Source organism: Lissotriton vulgaris, chromosome 1_1, assembly GCF_964263255.1.
Source record: "Lissotriton vulgaris chromosome 1_1, aLisVul1.2, whole genome shotgun sequence".
In the NCBI taxonomy this organism is placed as follows: Eukaryota; Metazoa; Chordata; class Amphibia; order Caudata; family Salamandridae; genus Lissotriton; species Lissotriton vulgaris.
The window spans coordinates 1,412,695,414-1,412,718,468 of NC_141685.1; the positions used below are offsets into that span (position 1 = coordinate 1,412,695,414).

Genomic DNA, 23,055 nt, shown 5'->3' on the forward strand with positions numbered 1-23,055 from the left:
CGTGTAGTCTGGCGTTGAGTGTGCGGTGGGAGACTGTGTTGAATGCTGCAGAGAGGTCGAGTAGGATCAGGGGCGCGGTAAGTCCCTGGTTGAGGAGGGAGCGGATGTCGTCTTTGGCTGCGAGTAAGGTGGTCTCGGTTCTGTGATTGCTTCGCAATCAGGATTGGAAGAGGTCGAGGATGGAGTTTTCCTCAATGAATGTAGTTAGGTGGGCATTGACTATCTTCTCAGTGACTTGTGCCGCGTAGGGGAGGAGGGGGATGGGTCGGTAGTTCTTCTCGTCTTTGGGGTCTGATGACTGCTTCTTGAGCAGTGGTCTGACTTCCGCACATTGCCAGTCGTCTGGATCGGTGCCTGTCTTGAAGGTGGTGTTGATGGTGCGTCAAAGTTCGGGCGCGATGGCGGCTCTGTGGAAGATGTGTGGTGGGCAGGGGTCCTTGGGGGTTCCTGAGTGGATGCCTTTCATAGTCTAGGTGGTGTCCTCGCTGGTTGCTATGCTTCCTACAGCCGTCCACGAGCTAAAAAGAAAAATTGTCAGTGGTGCCCAGCCACTTATAGGGGCGCCCCCAGCATAACATTTTTTTTAAAGGCTCTTACAGGGCATTATGGGGTGGTCCACCGTTGGAGCAGTGAATGTGAAATGAGTGCCTACTCCGCTTATTTCAAATTAACTGGGTTTTTTTTGTTTTTTTTTGGGGGGGCGGGGACATGCTCCTGCGTGCTTGAACCTCAAAATGGCCACAGGAAGGGTTTTGGTGCAAAGAAAAGTTTCTCCTGTTGGGTGGGAGCAAGCAAATGTACCCTGCTCCTGCCACTTTCTGGATGGGTGCAGGCAGGCAAGGGAGTCTGAGGCTCCCCCTTGGCCCAATGGGTTGCTTTTGCTGTGACTGCATCGGGGAGAACTGGGGCTCACACATCAACTCTGAAGTTGCCTCAGCACCTCAGAATGGCTCGGGAGGCGGGCATACGCCAACCTCTCCTAAATATATCGGGCCCGGTAGTTGGAGTCGCCCTTAAAAAAAAAAAAAAATTAAAAAAAAAAATTTTTTTTTTTTTTTACTGTGGATCCTTGGCAAATTTACAGTAAAAAGAAAAAAAAATATTGTGGCAGGTTTTCCTCTAGACCTCCTCCAGCAGGCCTAGGAGGGCAGAGTATTCCTGCTGTGCCCCTTATATATTTTTTTTATTAATGTTTTTTTACAGAACTGCGTCCCGAGTTCTAAAACGGATAATGCCACATCTTTGCACTGCTTATACTATCACGTTACATCACTCATGGCATGTTTAATGACTGCATTGATAATATCCCTAATGAGATCTGAAATTACATCATTGATAACAAGACTGTGCATGGTGGTTGCGGAAGTTGTAGTTACTTTAAGACGCAATTTATAGTTACTTGAGATAACTGTATCTGGTGTATTTTTGTTTTTTTGTTTTCTAGAATTTTTGTTTTACATATTATCTTTTCACTGATCTAATCACCTAACTATAACGTCACTTTAACCTTTGTTTGTGTCAGTGAAATAAATGTACATATTTATTGAGAAATGCTTCAAAATCTTGAAAAAAACGCATCCTCCAACGTGGTTTTCTTCCAATTAAGTTTATTACCTCAATCTCATAACGTGTGGCATCAGCAAACCTGACCGGTTTCGGCGAACACCTCCTTAATTGACATAAAAAGTGGGCAAGGGGTAACGAAAATAAATGAGCACAATGGCTACTGCTAGTGTGGAATTGTGGCAGTCATTTTATAACAGACTGTGAGATCTTCCTCAAGGTCAACAAAAAGTAATTGCTGTAAAATACTAAGTACTGTAAACGGGCAACATATATAAAACCCTTCAAAATATCATATATTCTGTTTTTGTCATAACTTCCACCCAACATAATTGTGCAGTGCATGTATGTGAACATAACACAACCTGGCTTTGCATCAGGATTGGAGAGTGAGAGCAACCCTACCCACTATTGGCAACACCTGCATGCTATTTCAATAGCACATTGAGCCCAATGGGCAGCATATCACCCACAATTTAGAATCAGTTGATTCTTGCACTGAAGTCTGCCAAGCATTATGTTGCATAGTGGTCAAAAAATTATTTATGAGACAGCAAGTTGGATACAGACATGTCTGACCCGCATAATAGTCCCAATATCAATTGTAAATGAAATAAAACAATACATGGCAGAAACCATACTAGAGTGGAATGTTCTCATTAAATTCGATTTCCCAAGCACCTTGGGAATTCATTTCAACCAGTACCAAACATCAATATGTGTACTTTGGACTAGGTCATCATTTTCATTAAGCGCAAGTGGGGATCATTGAAAAATGTAATAGTCATTGGCTTAGTAGATTGATGTAGCTCAGATTCAGCGTACTTCAGTTAGCCCTGTGTGAAAAAAAGAATTAAACCATTTAAAAATCTATACACAAAGATAGCAATGCTTCTTTAAGGGATGCAGAGGGGAAACAGCACTTGCAAATTACAAATATTTCTGTTGTGTGCAACCTGCCACAAATGCATCTTCGGTTCTTTGCTCTTAGTGAGACCATTGGGGCCCTAAATAAAAAAGTTCTAAGATGCATCTTGATTCTGAACGCCTTAAAGACAATGCTGTGTTGCCTCTTCTCTTAGTTGAAGGTGTTCTGTCAATCACAAAGAATTTTAGAAGATTGCTATTTCACCTCTGAAACTCAGTTAAATGTTGTGCCACTGGATAGAGATGTATTTTACTAAAATGACATGGGGTCGCAGGTTTTGGGGCAGCAGACTACACAGAGAGATAGCAAAGCAGTGTGCTTGGGAGAGCAAATAGGTGAAACAGAACATGGTGCAGGAGAGATGCACGCAGGCCGGAAAGCAATTGGTTGGAAGTACACGGGGATAAGCGCAACATGGAGGGAGCGATGTGAAGCACATGGACGTCAGAGAGCAATCTGAGGTGCAGTGGGGCAGAAGTACATTAGGGAGACAGTGTGAAAACACAAGTACCCCCTTGGAGTCCTTAACCCAAAAAAAGAAAAGCAAGCACAAAACCTAAAGAGGTTATGCTCTTAGGGTGAGACAAACACAAGATTGACAAGTTGGGACATGAATAAGAATCAGGCAAATGAGTGACGGGTAAACCAATCAATTGCAAGCAATGTCGAGCTCTAAGGCCCTGTATGTTCTTGGTAAGCCCACAGTATGTCTCGCAACAGACAGAGCTTGTACTGTCTAGTAGGCAAGACCTAAAAACGGAGATTACAGATAAATCAAGTGAAACATAATTATTTTAGGTATTAAATGATAGGTGCCTGCCATAACTATGACAATGCAGTGCTCAGATGAAGTTAGGTGAGTCGAAAAGCGGCAACAGAAATGGAATTGTTTCTGTAAAACATGCTATGTGAGAGGTTATTGAACACTATTTATAATTCCACATACTTTTTGTGTTATCCTTTAGAGAAGTTACTTTGCACGTGTTTCCCATGGACTACAGAGGCTTTCTCCCACATCATCAAGAACATACTCCGATCAGCCGTGTAAGTATATTGCTTCCTGCTTTTCTAAAGTGGCTAAAACATTCCATTTGCTCTTTGATGGTACATATGAATTAAACTTTAAATCAGAGGCACATGAATTTAGTATCGTTACAAGAATGGTTACGCAGAGGAGAAAATTGTAGTACTAAACCTTCGTTATAAAGCAAATCATTTATAAAATCGGAGGATGAAACGGGGTGCTTTCAATCGTTCACTGAGGTTTACAAACACAGCTTCCATAAAACATTTCCCAGCTTAGTTAGACTAGGACACATCAATGCATGTGGGCTCTCATTAGTCATGTCAAATTGTTTAATTTAATATCAACTGCCTCTTTTTTTTTCAATTTTGATTTTGACTCAAAAGCATATTTTAGTGAGTAAGTTTAAAAAAAAATCAGGTTTAATCATATATTCAGCTCTATTCTTTTTTTTTTTACCCACAATTGCACTAAATATTAAAAATGGGGTCTCCAGTAGGCAGTAGTTTTCACTCAAAGTAGGGTCCCTGTAGGGTCCCACACTCTAGTCAGGGTAAGGAAGTCACACAGCTACCCCATGGTAGCTTGGCATGAACATTCAGGCTTCTCTCAAAGGCAATGAGTAAAGCATTTGTACATACACACAGTAGCACAGTGAAAACACTACAAAAGGAGTCCACACCAGTTTAGAAAAATAGCCAACATTTATCTGAATAAAACAAGACCAAGACAACAAAGATCCAACATACACAAGTCAAGATATCTCTTTTAAAAGATGAAGCAAGTTTAGTTTTTAGAAATCAATTGATGCATTCTTTTTAGCACAGAGTACCTTAGGTGTGTCAAAAATCAAAGATGGTGCATGGGGGAGGTGAGGCGCTGGAAAAGCAAAGCAATGTGCCAGTTCCTTACTACCCTAGGGAGGTCATGTGTCAGTTCCTTGTTGCCAGGTGAGGTGATATGTCTGTTTCTCACTGCTAGGAGAGGAAGGAGCTGTGTCGATTCCACAGCTGCCAACCAGGTGCTGCATCAGAGCAGTTGTCATAGATGTTGTTGACATGGTGCCCTGGACTCACGCTGAATACAATTTTCTGATGTGCTGCGTCCGTGAGCTGGGGCCAGTGGTGAAAGCCTTGGTCGATGTGCGATCAGAAACCACACTTTGGGGCAGGCAGCGACGATGCATTGAGAGTTGATGTGTGGATTGTCTCTTTGGATCATCAGATTACACTTTGAAGGGCCCAGGAACTTGGCAAGTCAAGGCTCTCCACAGAAGAGACCAGGCGTTGGTAGGTGACGTCTTTTATGGCCCTGAGACTTCTTAACAGTAGGCAAAAACGCACAAGCCCTTGGAGAACTTTGTAAGTAGGATGTAGAAAGCAAAGTCCAGTACTTTTCCTCCCAGGACAGAAGCAGCAAGCAGCAGGCCAGCACAACAAAGCAACAGGCAGAGTGGCAGTCCCTCCTACAGCATCCAGCTCTTCCCCCTGGGAGAAGGTCCTCTTAGTCCAGAAGTGTTCTGACGTTATGGTGTCGCAGCTCTAGTATTTAATCCAGTTTCTGCCTTTTTAAGTAGGCAAACCTCAAAGGTAAGTCTTTGCAGTGCATAAGACCCTGCCTTTCCCTGACCTGGCTCCAGACACACTACAGCGGGGTGGAGACAGCTTTTTGTGTGGACAGGCACAGTCCTGTTCAGGTGTCATTGACAACTACTCCCACGACTCTAGCTCAGGAAGGCCCACCTCCCTGGTGATGAGCCATCAGGATATGCAAGGCACACTTCAGCTACCTTTGTGTGAATGTCTAGAGTGAATGTACAAGAGCCCAACTGTCATCCACCCCAGACGTGTATTCAGCAGGCAGCGGCACAGAATGGTTAAGCAAAAAAAGTCCACTTTCTAAAAGTGGCATTTTCAAACACTCAATTTAAAAATCAACTTCACAAAAAGATATTTCATAGCAATCCTCATGTTATCCTATGGGACAGCTAGTCCTTGCAGTAGTGAAAAATTAAATTGGCAGCATTTCAATATTAGGACATGTAAAACACACCAGTAAATGTCCTAACTTAAATACATTGCACCCTGCCCATGGGGCTGCCCTGGGCTTACCTTAGGGTGACTTGAATGTAGTAAAAGGGACGATTTGCATTTGGTAAGTGGGTGCCCTTGCCAGGTCAAAATGGCAGGTCAAAACTGAACAGCCTGACACTGCAGTGGCAGGTCTTAGATGGTTGTAGGGCTACTCATGCGGGTGTCGCAGTCAGTGCTGCAGGCCCACTAGTAGCATTTGATTTACAGGCCCTGGGCACACCTGTGTACTTTACTAGGGTCTTATTAGGAAATCAAATATACCAATCATGGATAAACCAATCACCAATACATTTTAAACAGGGAGCACTTGCACTGTAGCACTGGTAAAGTGCCCTAAATCCTAAACCCAGTGTGAGAAAGTGCCATCTTTCTTGCCTTGGTATGCCCCCACTTTTTTCTGAGCTGCTGATGTACTTTGGCTGAGTGTGCCCTGGGTCCCTGCCAATCAGGTACCCAGGGCCTGTGTTCCTTCCCTACAAAGAAAAGCTATGTTGAAACAAAATACCCAATTGGCATCTCTGAACCCTGTCAGCCCCTAATAAATAGTACCCTAGGTACCCAGGGCATGGTGACCAGAGAAGACCCCCGAGGGCTGCAACACTTATTGTGCCACCCTCAGGGGCCCTGTACCATGGCTCCCACACACTGCCTTTGCAGGTTGAGTGCCTAAGTACAAAACTAAAGCAAGAGTCCACATGGCACACATCCCTGTGTGGCATGCCCACAGAACCCACTGCCCTGGCATACTTCAGTCAACCCTCTTGCTGGGTGTCCTATGCCAAAGGTGAGGCCCAGGTGCATGAGCGCTGTGCCCCTACAGTACCCAGGGCCATTCCTGGGCGCTGTAAGTGCAGTGTTGCCATTTAAGAGTATATGGTGCTGGGAGGTTGTCATTCACGAACTCCACAGCACCATAATGGCTTCACTGAAGACTGACAAGTTTGGTACCAAACTTCTCAGCACATTAAACCCACACTGATGCCAGTGTGGGATTTAATGTAAAATGCACAAGAGGGCATCTTAGAGATGCCCTCTAACAACCCGAACCTACAATCCACGTCTGGGCTGAGTGGCTGCACAGGCTGCCACACAGCAGACATGTTGCTGGACCCCTGGGTGGAGAGCCCCCGCTCTCCTGGGTCTGCAACAAAGCACATCCTGGGCGAGGTGCTATGTCTCCTCCCCCAGGATGGACAGGGGGAATCTTCAAAGGCATACTGCCTCTGAGAGCTTCTCCAGATCATTTGCTGTACCCAGCAACCAGCTCCCCACCAGTCCTACCCCCAGAGAAGTGTGGCTCAATGATTAGAGCGGCAGACCCTGATGCAGAGGTCTAGCCCAGGACCAGGGTTCAATTCCCCGCCTCGGCGGTTCTTGGGCTCAAAATTCCACAGACCTGATAATTCTCGCCTCAGTGCCTTTTCCAATCATGGAGTCCCACTCTGCAACTCTGGCAATAGCTTGCTTAATCTCCACAATGGCCCCCACAACGCTAAGGATGCCTGGCCTCCACCTTGGAGGTGCCCAGGAGTGGACGCCTCACTGGGAAAGCCAGGATGGGTTCCACAGCGGTATTCGCACAAGCGCCTTGAGACCCTTGCGGGTGAGTAGCGCGCTATACAAGTATCAATTTACAGTTTTCACTCTGGCGGGAAAAACTACATATGGAAGGGGGGGGTGCCAACTCCACCCCTCAGGTGGAGGAGGCAAGGTGAAGCACGACCCCGGGCTCCGGCCATCTTGTAGATGGGGAGTCCTGCCCAATCCCAGCTAGGCTCCTGCACCCCTCCCACAGGAGAGGAGCAGTCTAGGGGGTGTACTCACCCCAGGACAGGGACCTATTGGTTCCTGCCCTTGCCCTACCTGTAACGCCCCTAAATTTAGTATTTAGGGGCTCCCTGAACCTTCCTTTCTCTGATCCCGATATCAAAAAGAAGAAAGAAGATCAAGAAGACCCACCGTGCAGCTGCTAACAACCGGACAACAACAACTGACTTGGCCCCAGCCCTACCGGCCTGTTGATCCTGGAACCTGCTCCTGCCTAAACCTGGCGACCTCCGCGGACAGCAACCATGGGACACCCAGAGGACCTGCCTGCCTTGACCCTCTCGACGATTGGGACTCCCATCAGCAGAGGCTCTGCTGCAACATCCCACCTGGTACCCACCAGGAAGCTGCGGACCAGCCGAGCCCGGGCCGGGCCAACCCGAACCAAGACCACGAGGACGTCCCCCCGGCAACTGATACCCGAAGTCCAGTGCCCAAAGACCCTCCTCGACGAACCAGCCGACGCCTGCAGACTCAGAACCAGGGGCCACCCCAACCGCGACCAGCGGAGGGTAAGCTTTTCCGACCCCCAAAGACACCCCTGCACCCGGCACCCCGCGGCCACCTGTGCCACGCTTTGGGGTACCTACCTGTGCTCCATCATCCCAACTTACCTCTCAAAGTGCTGGTCGCCCCTGGAGAGTCACCATCCCCGAGCCTACAGCCTTTGTTACTTTTTCAAGATCCTCATTGGATAACATTGAGCGCCTGACGGCTCAAAAGCACCCTGCACCCAGCCGCCCGAGTGCCGCTGGCTGTGACCTCTTTGCCCTATCCTTTGCCCTGATCAAGTGACCAGGCTCCCAGAGCCGCGTGGCATGCTCGCCAGCAGCCGCCAACCGAACGCCCCCTTTCCCTCATTGGATAACATTAGGCCTACCTACCTCTGCACCCGGCCGACCCTGCGCCGCGGGGACTGAACTAACTGTACTCGCCTGACCCTGGAGGACCCCTGAGTTTATGCCCAGAACCCTAACTTCACCAACCAAGTACTCACCTGAAAACCGGTAATTCACTTACCTGCCATTGGATAACATTGACCCATTTTTGACTCGAAAAATTTTCTGTGTGAAGTTTTGAAAACTGGAAATATTCCTATAAAACCAGCCAAAGTCAGAATTCGAAAATACTCACCTGTGATCAGGAAAGAAGCCAGTACTGTTCCTTTCATCCCAGTACTGAACTACAAAAGTAATCCCTAGCTGGTTTACTAGTAACCTGTATTTTCTCCATAGGAACCCATTGTCTGCTTTTCCTATGAAATTTCTTCTAAGTGTCTACTTTTGAAAACTGCAAATATCCTTTAAAAATCGTATGAAATACTGAAACGCAATTACCTACCTGTTTTAAATTAAGCCCCCAGTGCTGGCCCTAGGAGACTAGTGCTGTGTTACAAAAGTAACGCGATCGTACTTTACCTGTAACCTGAATTTCCTCCCATTGAATAACATTGTGAGAATCACCTCAAAGTTTCTAAGTGTGAACTTTTAAACCAGCTTTATATTCAGGTAAAATCATCACTGTAACTAAAACGTTTTTGCTAATCTGGTTTCAGCTTAGACCTCCGGACTGATTCCAAGATCTAGTCCTGGACCTACCAAAGTAATCCATAAAGTAATCAACCGTACTTTCCTATGAAAACCCATTAAGCTCAATGCTAGAGTGCGATTCAGAACTGTATTGCTTATTAGCTAACCTGTGATTATTTTGTGTACAAACTTATGGCTCCTCTGCAAAGTATTTACATGAGAGTACTCGTAACTTGAAAAGTATATTTTTACAACTGTTGGTTCTAAAAATAAAACAACCACATCTTTGGATATAAAAACAATTGGCCGGGAGTTCAGTCCTTGAGTGTGTGAAACCTTTTGCTGACTGAGGGTGTTTATCAACTGCTTTACACTGTCCTCTGGTACTGCCTTACTGCTCGAACAAAGCTACCACTTTGGATAGTAAGGTCGGTTCTGACTTTAACCTCTGTTATATCTCTGGGGTTGGTGGACTCTATACACACTGTACTTCCTTCTAGTCCAGTATATATAGAGCCACTTTCTCACTCCCATCAAAAACGAAATGCAGCACGCGGTTGAAAACAGGTGGTCAGGAGCAAAAAGACAGGAGATATCATGCCAAAAGATGCCAGGCCTAATATGCTTGCATACTTTTTCCCCCCAACCTTTTCAGTTTCTTTGTGTGAAAGAATATGGTAGTTCTGACCTGTTTATTAGGAAATATATAATGAAAAAATAAGCAAAAATTATCTTGTCACTGTGTAGAGAGACAGAACTTCAGCTCATCAAGCAATTGAGAATTTAATGCTAACCCCTCTTCGAATTTAACCAACTTTAGTGATTTGTGCTTCACACAGATGATTGCCATGACCACAACAGAAACTTAAGATGATGGTACTAATAGGTGCATGGTTTTGTCATGAGAAGAGTGCAAAAAGATATTGATGAACGCACAGTGAAGATTTCAGATGCTGAGATAGCTTGATTGAAATTTTTCTCTTTGCTTGCTAAGTACGGAAATGAGGCGAGAGGACTTAAACATGTTAATATTACATTGGCATGCAAAATGGCACAAGTAAATAAACATGGCAGTTTTATGTAATGTTGGAAAATAGGAAAAGTGGGTTCACAACTATTATGCATAGCACACACTTGAGATCTCACCAGCCACTCTGGTTATAGTATGTCAATATTTTTCCTTCATACATTTCTTGGGTTCTTGTGGATGTGAACATTCAGTACACCGTGGGCATGCATTACGTCTTATGAATTTCATCTAGAAAATATATACATACAACTAATGAAATTCAAAATAAAGACCAACATTTTATGATTAAAATAAGACTAAAACACTCAAAATTTAATAAGGGAAAATTGTGATATGAATATTTAAATGAAAATATCGGTACAAAGCACGAGTGATAGTCTGGAAACGGTAGACTGGGATGGACCTAGGCGTGATTTAAGGCCGATCACGGCGGAGCGCTCGACGGATACACCAAGTGGCTTGGTCCTACTGAAAGTCTGGTAGTCAAAAAAAGTTTGAAAGTGAGGGGGCGTGGCCAAGCCGAGCACAAAGATGGCTGCCTGATCGCTCGGCTCCGCCGCCCGAGCTCTAAATCCGCCTTAAATATCCATCTCTCTGTCCCCAAATCACAGTAAAACTGCTGAAAGCTACCTCCGGAAGGGCAAGACAACTAATCGTTGCCCGTTGCGACATAAGCGGCGCAACGGAGCACCGGCTACGCGTCCTCGGACATTGGGCCGGGCTGGGCCGTGGAAACTGCCGTGTGGCTTGCCGGCCGGCAGTAGAACTGGGTACGGAGACCTTCTGTGCAACGTGAGGGCCGAGAAACAACGTGAGGTACCCCGTGGCTGCGGGCCGGAAGACCCGGCCTGTATGCGGCTGATCAACGCGATCCTCGCAGGGCAGTGTGGGCGCCCTGGGGGGCATGGCGCTGCGGCGGACTGGGGGCTGAAAGAACTGGTGTCAGTTACCCAGCTGCGGGGGAGCCGATTGTGGCCTGTACTGCAGGGGCTGTGGCCGGAGATTGAGTGGGAGAGGTGGCTTCCCTGCCCCGCGCTGGTTGATGTGCGCCGCGGCTCCGGATTGCACCCCTCATGGCCCAGTGTGCCCGAGATTTTGCTGGGACGGACTCGTGACGCCGTGGTGGCGGTGATTGGCTGCTCATATCCGTGTCTGTTCTCCCGGCCTGTGCAATGCGGGCTGCGACTGACTTCTGACAGACTTTCATTGGCCTGGAATGCATGTAAGTGACTGTGGCTTTATTACAGGGGCAGTGGAGACACCCGTGACTGCCTGTGGACGTGTGCTTCAGTCTTGCGCAGCTGCCCGCCTTGCCACCGCACCAGTGCCCATTTACTGTCTGGCTCTCTGTTGCACTGGGCCCTTCTTCTCCTCCTTTGCTCCCGCTGCTCCGCGGCCGTGGTGCGCACCCTGGGTGGCCTAACGCTGGCCTGAAACTCGTTCTGGTGCTTAAAAGCTGCTGTGCTGGGCCATTGGCGGTAGCATCCTGGTCCCCCACGGACCCTCCGGTGCTAAGGGCAGATACCGACTACTTCCTTCCTGGCTACCACCTCCTGGTCTTTGTATCCAACACAAGGGAGTTGGACAGAAGAGTCCTATCTCCACCATGGCGGGGGGGTCGCAGCTCAAGAGCGGCCGGCCCTTCGGGCCAAACTAACGAAATTCGCCTGGGACGAGGGTTCTGGCCCGAGCCCTAAAGCGGGGTCCACTGCTTCTGACAAACCTGAGTCCGGAGGGAAGAAGCCGGGCCTGACACTGCAAGACATCCTTGACGCCATTACTACCGTCCGTCCGCACGTCCTTGGAGTCTCGGATCGACACGGTCTCCGAAGTGTCTCATCAGGGAGGATATGTGCGCCATGAACTCCTGACTCAAGGACGTCGAGGTAAAAGCGACCTCCCTGGTTGAAGATGCATCCAAGCTGCAGAGGAAGGTGGAGGACCTACAAACGCATGCTGCAAAGCTGGAGGCACAGCTGGACGACTACGAAGGGCGCTCCAGGCGCAACAACGTCCGTATAATTGGTGTGCCTGAGCGTGCGGAGGGGCCGTCCGCTGACCTCTTCGTGGAAGACTTGATCACTAACTACCTCAAACCATGTTGACTGTCCAACTTCTTCTCGGTGGAGCGGGTGCCTGATGGCCGACCAAGGCCTGAAGCCCCCCCACGGCCGCTTCTCGCACAGATCTTTTACTTTTGTGACCGGGACGTTATCCTGCAATGTGCCCGCTCTTCCCCCCCCCCCAGTGGTGTTCCAGAACAGTCGCATAACCTTTTTTCCGGACTACACCCTCCAGGTACAGCGGCAAAGACTAAGCTTCCTAGAGGTCAAGTAGGCGCTCCGCGACAAGGATGTGAAGTATGCAATGATGTTCCCGGCCAAGTTGAGGGTGGAGTTGGAGGGAAAATCCTGGTTCTTCACCATTCCGGGGGAGACCTGGGACTGGCTGGAGGGATGGCGAACGGCGGGCCGCTGTAACCATCATGCCCGGGGTGAGAGGATGGACAACGATTCGCGAGCTTCTGGCGGGGGCTTGCCGCGAGCGGGCCGGTGGAGGCTGCGGGTGGTGCCGAATAACTGGTCTGTATGCTTTTCCTCTAGGGGGTGCACTGACTCTGGGTGGATGGTGAGCATCGGGTGTGATTTAACTGCTCATATTGCAACAGATGTTCTTCAGCCGAAGATAGACTGTCCTGCCTGTTTTTGCGGACCAGGACTCCTACCAGTTCCCCCGCAGACCAGATGTGGGGATTTGCAACATATGCTTGACCCTTGACCATGTTTTTGAAGCAAACATGTTTGATTGTTCTGCTTCATTATTGGGACAGATATTGACTCTTTGGGGACATGTGCTCGGTTTGGCCATGCGGTTTTGCAAGTTCTTGGAAGGGTGGGCGATAGGAACTCTGCTAGTTTGGGGGGCAGAAGGTTGAGTTACCACCAAGTAGGGAGGCAGGGGGGGGGTTTGAGGGAGCAAACGTTGGGGATGTGGGGAGGGTTGGGGGGGGCTTTTTTTTGGGATGTGTTTTAGTCTTGTCTTTGTTTAGGCATTTCTCCTTCAAATGGTCTCGGAAGCAGAGGACAACTAATTGGGTGCTTGGTTTTACCCCATTGTATCCTTGGTATTGTTTTTGTTTCAGGTATGCTGTTTGTTTCTGTTCTTGTTTTGTCTCACACCGGTACACAATATTGTTCACCTATCCACTCTCCTACTCCATTCACTTGTCATGCCCACTCCTATGCTTGACTATCCGTCACTACTTGACTCCCACTAGATGGACGTAATGAAACGTGGTCTGACACTTAATCTGTCCACTTGGAATGTTAACGGGCTGGGCGATAAACTTAAGAGGGGCATTGTGTTGCAGTACGCTAAACGCAACAAGTTTGACCTGGTGTTGTAGCAGGAGACGCACCTGATTGGTAACTCCTGTGGTGCCCTGAACAGGATAGGGTACAAAATGGTGGTCCACTCTGGCTTTACCCCAAGCTCAAGGGGGGGAGGGCGGGGGGATTTTACTTCGGAAGGGCTGTCCCTACATCATCCGTAACTCCTGGACTGACCCCCAGGACAGATACGCTGCGGTTTCGGGCACCTGGGTAGGGCGTGTTGTTAATGTCGTCTCTGTCTACGCCCCCCCCCCCCCACTTCCCCCGGACTACAGCGCCCGACACTACGTGACTTAGGGACCCTGGTGCTGGACCTGCCACTTAGCGTGTTAGTGTTTGGAGGGGACTTCAATCTCACGATGGCTGGGTCTCTAGACCACCTTCCTCCCCTGGAGGATTCCTCGAGAGGATCAAAATTGTCTGAGTTTGCAAATGCTTTGGGGGTCGTGGATATCTGGCAGTGGTTCAACCCATCCTACACTCTCTTTACGTTCCAGTCCGGAGTGCACGGTAGTCACTCCAGGATATACTATTTATTCACTCATGCCCAGGATGTTCGGCTTTTTACTAGGTCCGGTTGCCTGGCCCGCGGTATCTCCGATCACTCCCCCGTCCTGACGACTCTGGGCTCTCGCACTGGGGGACACCCCTGCTCCATATCCATAAATCCATTGGCGCTGAAAATTCCACACATTAGGGATGCTCTCCGCAAAGATGCTGAATATTATTTCGCAGAAAATGTCGGCTCAGTCGACTCTGCAGAGACGCTGTGGGGGGCCTTCGGGGCGGTCATTAAGGGCAGGGTTTTATCGCTCATGGTGGGACACAAGGCGGAGCGGACCAGGAGAGTATCGGAACTGGAGGCTGAGGTCTCTAGTTTGGAGGAATCGGTCGCCTGAGATCCTGACCTCGCCTCACGCTACAGTCTTGCAATTAAGAGGTAGGACTACCAACAGCTTCTTTTTGAGGATCGGTCGGCGCATTCGCTAGCCTCCCGACACAGGATTTATGAGCAGGGGGAACGCACGGGTAAGCTCATAGCGTGGCTTGAACGGCGAGAACAGACTGCTAGATGGGTCCGCGCGATAGCAAACTCGGAGGGAACCCTAATCATTTACCCCCAGCATATAGCTGACCTATTTGCTAGTTATTACAAAGAGGTATACACCAGTTCTCCCAATTCTCAGACCTCCCTGTCTCCTGATCTTCTGGTTACGCTCGATATCCCTACCATTTCGCCGCAAGACAAAGAGACTTTAGAGGCAGAGATCACAGTCACGGAGGTTCAAAAGGCCATACAAGATGTCCGTTCTGGGAAGGCTATGGACCCTAATGGGACCTCCAATGACTTGAGGGAGCGACTTCCACTTCGTATAAGTATCGCAGGGTCAAATTTGTTGATTCCCAAACTTCGGGAATCAACAACTTTGACCCTGTGATACTTATACGAAGTGGAAGTCGCTCCCTCAAGTCATTGGAGGTTACATTTGACAGTTTGGGATCTTCAAACGGTGGATCCATTTGAGGTGTTGAGCGGACTGTAGACCAAGAAGGGAATACTCATTGTGAACTTATTTAGATATTTGGTTTATTTTCTGTGCTTTAGTGCTTTTACCCTCACCGTTGTTCTTGTTATTAGTATATGGACCCTAATGGGCTTCCAATCGAGCTATTTAAGCCTATGTCAATGCTATCGGCACCCCACTTGCTTAATTTATACACTGAGAGTTTTGAGTCAGGTGTTTTACCTGCAGAGATCCGCACTGCCGCTATAGTGGTCATTCATAAGCCGAACAAACCTGTTGAGGAGTGCAAATCGTATCGCCCTATATCCCTCCAAGGCTAAGATTCTGGGCAAACTTCTCGCGAATCTCCTCCTCCACTTTATTGCTGATTTGGTCCATCCGGGTTTATGCCGGGGAGAAATACGGCCCGGAACCTGCATCGAGTACATGGGTTCCTTGGCAGACTTCACACCATCGAGGAAGGCGCGATTCTCTTATCGTTGGACGCCTCAATGGCTTTCTACAACATTGCGTGGGATTTTCTTTTCGCCGTTCTGGGCCGGCTGGGACCCAAATTTATTCGTTGGATTCGGCTACTGTATACCCAACCTACAGCTCATGTCGGTGTTAATAATCATCGCTCCGCACTTTTTCACTTCATCGGGGCACTAGGCAAGGCTGCCCCTTGTCGCAGTTGCTTTCTGCCCTTGTCTTGGAGCAGCTCGCGGTGTGGGTCAGGGGTGATCGGGGGCTTAAGTGGACAGCATGCCATGGGGACCGCATCTTGTTGTATGCCGATGATATCCACTTGTACCTGGCCTCCCCTGCGCGGTCGCTGTGACGGGTGCTCCACATTTTTCAAATTTTCGGCATCCACTCTGGCTAGCAGATAAATTGGTCCAAGTCCCAGATGTGTGGGCTGTGGGGCTCTTCCCCGGTGAGTCCCCGGGGCTTTTATATCCCGGTGGCACCTCGGGGTTTTCGGTACTTGGGTATTTTCGTCACTCCTCACCCTGATCTCTTTTTTTTTAACACAATTTACTCGGACCTCTTCTGCATTTTAAATCAGATGTTCACTGGCGCTCTCTCCCTCTCACTCTTCTCCGGCGCGCGTCCCTTTTTAAAATGTTAGCACTCCCACGCTTTCTCTATGCACTACAGAATACCCCAATTCGGATTCCGGATTCTTATTTTTCCCAGATCGACTGACTATTGCGGGGACTGCTATGGGAGGGCCGTACGCCGTGCATCGCTATGAACAAACTTATCATGGGTTGGTCCGATGGAGGCATCGCTTTACCGGATCTCCTTCTCTACTACCAAGCGTCTCAGCTGGTGGTAGTCAATTGCTGGGTGTTTAAACCTCACAACGAGCCTAATTTCCATACTGATCACTGGCTCTTGGGACGGGGAGGGCACAACAGGGCACTTTACACCAACCCCCTCAAACTTAATTTAACAGGTCCCACGGCGCGTACGGTCGAGATTTGGCATGAAGTCACCAGACGATTGGGGTGGCGCGGGCGCCTGACGAAGGCAACCCCCCTGTGGGAGCCCGATATCGTAGGCCGACTTAGCGCTTGTCCAAAGTTCGACAAGTGGGATTTGATTGCAATCTCCACGGTCAGAGATATCTGGGTTTAAGGGGAAGCTAGCATCATTCCCGGAGCTTCAAGCTAAGTATCATTGGCTCCGTTGGAGACGTCCAGGTACTTACAGATCACTCGCGCAGTGTCCTCAGCCTTACCTAGAGACAGTCCCCTCCCTGACTCGTCCCCTCTGGAGGATCGCCTGTTGTTGGAACCCATGGACCGTAAGGCCATCTTGCTCACCTACAAGAAGCTGGTTAGCAATCACCCGACCCGATGTTGAAACTTAGAGTGGGATGGGTAGAGAGACTTGGGAGAGTTGGAAGAAGACATGTGGCTGGACGCTTTAGCTTCACCCCGGGAAATAGCCATCCCCATGCGCCTGCTACTGCTCAAGATCCTACACCGAGCATATTTTGATGCCAAACTCCTGTTCTGGCTAGATATGCGCCCGATCCACTCTGCCTCCGACACTGCAATCAAGAGGGTAACTTTTTTCACATTTTATGGGACTGCCCACATATTCAGGACTATTGGGCGAAAATCGCCCGCCAGCTTGGGAGGGCAGGAGGTAAATCCTTTGAGTTGTCTCCCCAAATATGCATACTTAACATTTGGGGGGCATCCGACCTCACACAGGCTGAACAGACATGGGCCTATATGGGCTTCTTATAGCAAAGTGGAATATTGCACGACACTGGGGGGTGGCTACGATCCCACGCATGGTTGACTCTGCAAAGGACATGGATACCGCCGTGGTGGTGGAAAAGTCCTTATTTAAAGATCGAGGTTGCCCCTAAAAATGGGACCGGAAGTGGGGGAAATGGAATAGGTACAGAGGGGACATCTGCATCTCCCCAATAGTGGAACTCTGGAGAGACAGGCGGGCGCTGATGGCCCAGTTGGCGGAGGTTCTGGCCTCTCCCCCTTAGGAATGACGCTCTAGATCTCTCCATCCCTCGCTCCCTGTTGCTGTCCGCTCACACCTGAGGTATAATCTGTTTCTCTTAATATTGCCTAGGAAATGTATAATGACTACTCTGTAGCGTGGACCCACATTGCCATGGGGTGAATGGCACTATGTTAAATGCTTGTCTGTATTGGGGGGGGTTTTCTTACAGTGACTCTATATTGTATGTACTGGTCTTTGCTTGGTGTGAAAATGCAATAAAAAGTTAAAAAAAATAAAATTAAAAGTTTGAAAGTCCTAACCCAGAAAGAGATTCTGTAATGTTTTTGAAGAAAAAGTTGCCTCCCCGCACCACAAATGTGAAATTGTGTTTACTGTTGTGGAACTGCTGATCAGATAACTGCCACAGTTTGGTCCCACTAAAGCCATCTATGGAACTTGAAAGAGTCCCAAAACTGAAATGGATGTTGTCATTTTTTAAGAGATGCTATAGCCTTCAAGGTGACGAATTTGAAATTCAGTACAGAGCTGTTGCACTTTGGTTGGGTATTTTTCATTGGAAGTCGTGTTTGCTCTGGAGCCGTGAAGCAAAGTTTTAATTTTTTTTCCAAACTTTGTCCTGGAGTCCAAGCAACCTCTGGAGTACACTTCTAACCCCCCTGTAACTCAGGAGGAGAGCACCTAGAAACTCTGTGTGCCAGGCACAGGCCACTAGCAAAGTCCAGTTGACAACCGGTCACCTGGGAATTGTAGGGAAAAGGCCTCTTGAATCTTTTTGTGACCCCGTAGCCACACAGGCCAGCCAACTGACCCTTGGAGTCCATGTGTATGTCCTGGGTACAAGGGGGGCAGGTCCAGTCCTTCAGAGCACCTCACAGGGCACAGACAGCAGGCCCAGTCCTCAATGGTTCTTTAGCATGTCCAGAAAGAGCTCTGAGCAAGGTTGGTTGAGATTCCAGCTTTGTAGGTTTCCCCAGCCTTTGGGTGGGGAGGCTCTTGCCTACTCCCTAACCAATACTGGTAAAGTTACTGAGGGCAGCCCTACCCACTATTTCAGCAGTTCCTGTTTGCCATACTGCAACCAATCCTATGCTGCTCTTCTCCCTCCAAAATCCAAGATAAGGAAAACCTTCTCCCCTTGTGCAGAGCCTGTGTGCCACCCAGGGGTGTGGCCAGCATAATGATCTGTGCCTCTGTGGTCGCTAAGAATTGATTCTGAGGGTAGCTTTCCTCACACTGGGTTCAGTGCAGACTGACTAGGGAAGCAAAAGCTGGGGCTTTCCAGGTATGACCTAAAGTACTTGTGAAGTAAATTAAGTCCCTTTAGCCACCACAACTTTATCTTCCCGTCAGTGGAAGAAAACTCCTCCCCACTCCCAGGCATTGTCTCTGCTCTGGGAGCAGTTGTCACACCTAATTCAGGCCAAACACCAACTGAGCAGTTGCTGGAGAGCTGATGCAAATGAGTCTGCACATCGTCAGCCTAGGGAAAGTTAACTTTCTAAAAGTTACATTTCTCATATATTTAATGGAAATCTGACTTTGCCATTAGATAGGATTTTTATTAAATATAAAAGTAAATCTTTTGACTTTTCTTATGTGCCAGCTACATTTTTTACTAGTGACAATGTTGTTTTGGGCTTAGTCACTGGGGTACTTTTCTGTTGTTGTCCCACATTCCACTGTTTAATATTATGCACCCTACCTTGTGGGCAGCAAGGTGCTCTTAGGGGTGACACATTTAATATTTATAATCAGGTTTCCATAGGGTTATTTTGATAGTTCTGGGTAGGGTAGCTGGGATCAAGCTGCTGCTGCCTTGCTACAAAGGGGAGGCCTAAAGGAATGTTTTCATCACCACTATAATGGATGGCACAATGGTTGGTGCCGTCCAAAAGTGGCATTTAACTTTCGATGCTAGAGGTGTATTTCTGTACCATGTACTCTGGTTAAAAGTTAAATGTGCAAATATGGTTTTAAGTCCATTTAGACCTGTTTCAGGGATCCAAACACATACACTAAGCACTGGATAGTAGCGTTTTAGTGTTGGAGGTCAAGATTACCCCAGCAGGTAAGTAACCAAAAAAGTGGGAAACTGAGGTGACCACCAGGGGGGCGGTTGCTGCGGTACAGAAGTTGAAGGGAAGGAGGGAAATCGGGCAGAAAAGCAGAAAAATGATTTACCTTCTGGCTGCCTCCTCACCTCCTTCATCTTTTAACTCCCAGCAGCACACAGGCTCCCAGACTCCTCTAAGCCAATCAGGACGCTGCTGTCATGCTGATAATAGTATTACAGCATGACAGCAGAGTCGGATTGGTCTGAGTGGCCAGACAGTGTCTGGGACTGTTCGCCACCCAGCTGTGCAGCACAGCCAGGTGGAAAAATGCTAATGGGGCATAACTTGCCGTCCAAACCATTGCGCGTACTTACGGTGCCCACCACTCCACCTCCCTGCTCGTCACGACAGCCAGCCCCGCCCGCTCATATTGCAAAGGAAGTAAGACACTTTTTGTTAGTTAACCCCTTAAGTGCTGCCTCGGTGCATTGGCCGACGGCAGCACTACCTCCCAGTGCTGCGCACGACCATTGGACGTCCATTCAGCACTAGTTCCAATGGACAGCGCAGCACTGGGGAGGAATGTTTAATAGCATCTATGAGGTTAAATTCTGACTAGTAGTGAAAAATAATAACATTGTGTTATCATTTTTTTCCCTTTCTGCACTGCTCAGAGAGGAGTGGGTGACGCTCCTCCGCCTTAATTGAGGAGCCGCTGCTGGTGACCACTCAAAAAGGGGTCACTTTTCAACAATTATTTAAGATGTTGCATTAATACCCCCAAGTCAGTGGTTATGTTAGCATGAAGGTGCACAGCCTACTGGCATAGGATTGTGACTTCCAAGTGTCCTTGTTCAAGTAAAACCAGAGGAATTCGCTCTTCAGGGGTCATTGTAGTTGACACGACCGTCATGTGGTACCAGAGGGGTCAGCGAAGAGGAGACTGATGGGGCCACACAACAACAGTCACAAGGCTTAGTACATGACTGCAGTGAAAAAGTGCTCTTCTGGAAGTCTGCTATAAAAACGTTTGCTTTCTTCTTGGTACTCTGAAGCTCTTCCCTCTATTGTGACAACCTCAAGGTTGATTGCACAAATGGAGGATCTCTTTTACAGGGGAGTCATTTAGAGATTTGTAGATAAGCAGCATCTACATCAGAGATCTGTGGCTCGGGAGCACAATAAGTAGCTCTCAGAGGTGAAGACAAGTGCAGTGACTCATTCAGAGGATATGGGCTTTTTAAAGAGGGCTGCACTGCTCATCTCAAGATCCTTAGAGTGGCAGCAAGCCAAACCAGGGGCAGGGACTCCATTAAAATACACAGTCTCAGCCTACGGCATCTGCCAAAGACCTTCTGTCTCCACTCTCAATCTAGCACAGTCACACGGAGATTGGCCTTGCCCCATCAGTCACAATACAAGTGTGAACAATGGGCAAACAGAGAAAAGTGACAATAGGACTACAACGGTAGCTAGTGTGCACTCACTGACGTGTGAGATTGCAGGAGCCAGAGTCAGAAATGTGTTATTTGGAGGCAAGATCAGCCCAGGAGCTGAGGGGAGAGGGTCCGGATCCAGAGCTGAGACAATTAAGAGCTTCAAGTGCATGCGTTTCTGTGTGCATCAAGTGTGTATCTGTTATTGTGTCCCTCCCTTAAAAAAAAAACAGTATTGATCTATGAAGGTATGCCTGGTGTTAAAACCCACCAAAAGTATATGCCGCGCCCATCATAAGGGATTCACCTCTAGCACAACTACCTCTTCATTGAATAACAGAGATAATGACTTAACAATGGCTGTTCTTTGTACATTTTGGGCATTCTTGAGCATACTGGCAACCCTTACTGATATATTAAGAGCATGACTGGGTCAAATTCTAGCCAAACAAAGTAGCTATCCTGGCCATTATATTTCCCATCCTTGGCACAATGGTGGCCATGGTGATACTCTTGGGCGTTATCAGCATACTACAGGCATCCACGGTGCTATACCACACGAATGCACTATTGTTGCTGCATCACCAGACAAGTATCTTTATTGTTAAAAATGTATCTTTTCGATTATGTGAATTTCTGGTTACCAAGATATTCATATGTTGAACATTTTCACCTGCTTAAAATCCCATCAGAAGTGAGAATTAACTGTTTACTTCCTAAACCTACTTTTTACTTCCAACTTAAAGAAGTAGTGAAGAAATACTTCAAAACCTTACATGGAGCTCTGGGGCTGGAGACCGCAGTGCACCCTGGGACTCCCAGAGAGGGAAGTTCATCCCTTCGGGTACACATATCCATGCTAACTTCATACATCTCACGTTCAGCAGGTGCGTGAGGTCTTCCAGCTATGAAGGAGCGTAAAGATTTTAACACGTACTTTAACTATGATCACCTACCACAAATTCTGTCTTGATCTAGACAGCGCTCGTTGAAGGGAAGGAATATTTCTGTTCAACCCTCTGCGTGTAGACTTGCCAAACCATTTTGAGCATCTTCGTGAGGGACTCGTGACACCTGTGTCACTGAACAGTAAACTCTACCGGCTCTGGCAGGGAATTTGACATCAGGAGCAAAGGTCTCTGAACTTATGATTGTCGTATCATTCGAAGTTGGAGATTGTATTTTCAAATAAGTAGTGCAGCACAATGTTTTTAAAATAATTATCAGAGTTCTTCCCTGTTGGTGGACAAATACAATCGGTGTATGGGTCTGGGGAAGCTACCCATGCAGAAGAACCAGGGTGCTAGTTAAGTAACAGTTTGTATTGTCCTCTGCTCTTCTGGTAGGCGCTAGAATATATTCACTGCCAATCATAGGGATTACTTTTTTTGCTAGATTCTGTGCCTTCCATAACAAGTTGTCCATCATGCACTCTAGAGCCACATCTGCTTGAAAATAATTAAATCATTCATCATATTTATACTTCTGGCATAGTCAAATCTTTTTTCACTTTGCTCTCCGCTATCTCTTTCAATCTTGTACTAAGAAACCCAGCATAGAGGCATTGCTCCCATCCAACATGGACCTTTACAGGTTTCTGCACATTGCCTTACTAACATGTCTTGCAAATAGAGTGCTGTGGATTCCAGCACAACTCTGAACTTCATGCACTAGCATGCCGTTTCTCTCATTGCAATACACACGCTTTCTTTCCTAGCTAAAGGGTCCTACCCCCAAGTGTGCTTCAAAAACTTGCAAGGCTACTGAGGTCTCCCCCTCATCACCCTACATTTCACAATGCAAAAATCCACCAGCGGAAGGAAGCAAATCCCATTCTTTAATAATTGTGAATATACTCCTGCGTGAATAATAACTCTATTTCAGAAAGCATTCTTTTACAGTGGTGAAAAATGTGAAACAATGACTGGCATTATCTCTGTTTAAGGCTGTTTATTTCCATAGAAATACAATGTCCCTCCCTTTGCTATCCATAGCTTAATGATATGTGACCACTGTGATCCGTGAACGGTATGAGAAAAAAGGCTTATGAATTGAGTTACTTGTAATGTGTCTGAAATGCAAGTTAGAAACGTACCTTGTAAATAGCTCCAATGCAGTTGTATCAGACTTCTTATCTTGCTCGGTGGGCACTTTTAAGTCTGAGTTAATGTT

At 47.7% G+C, this 23,055-nt stretch overlaps 1 protein-coding gene across 1 annotated transcript in view; it reads left to right on the forward strand.

Annotated features, from left to right (window-relative positions):
- LOC147750618 (dihydrolipoyl dehydrogenase, mitochondrial-like) overlaps positions 1-23,055 on the forward strand; it is a 201,922-nt gene that overhangs the window by 13,636 nt on the left and 165,231 nt on the right. The window contains exon 2 of the mRNA XM_086967208.1: positions 3,457-3,535. Coding sequence (XP_086823334.1) covers positions 3,457-3,535 — 79 coding nt within the window. The remainder of the gene's footprint in view (positions 1-3,456; positions 3,536-23,055) is intronic.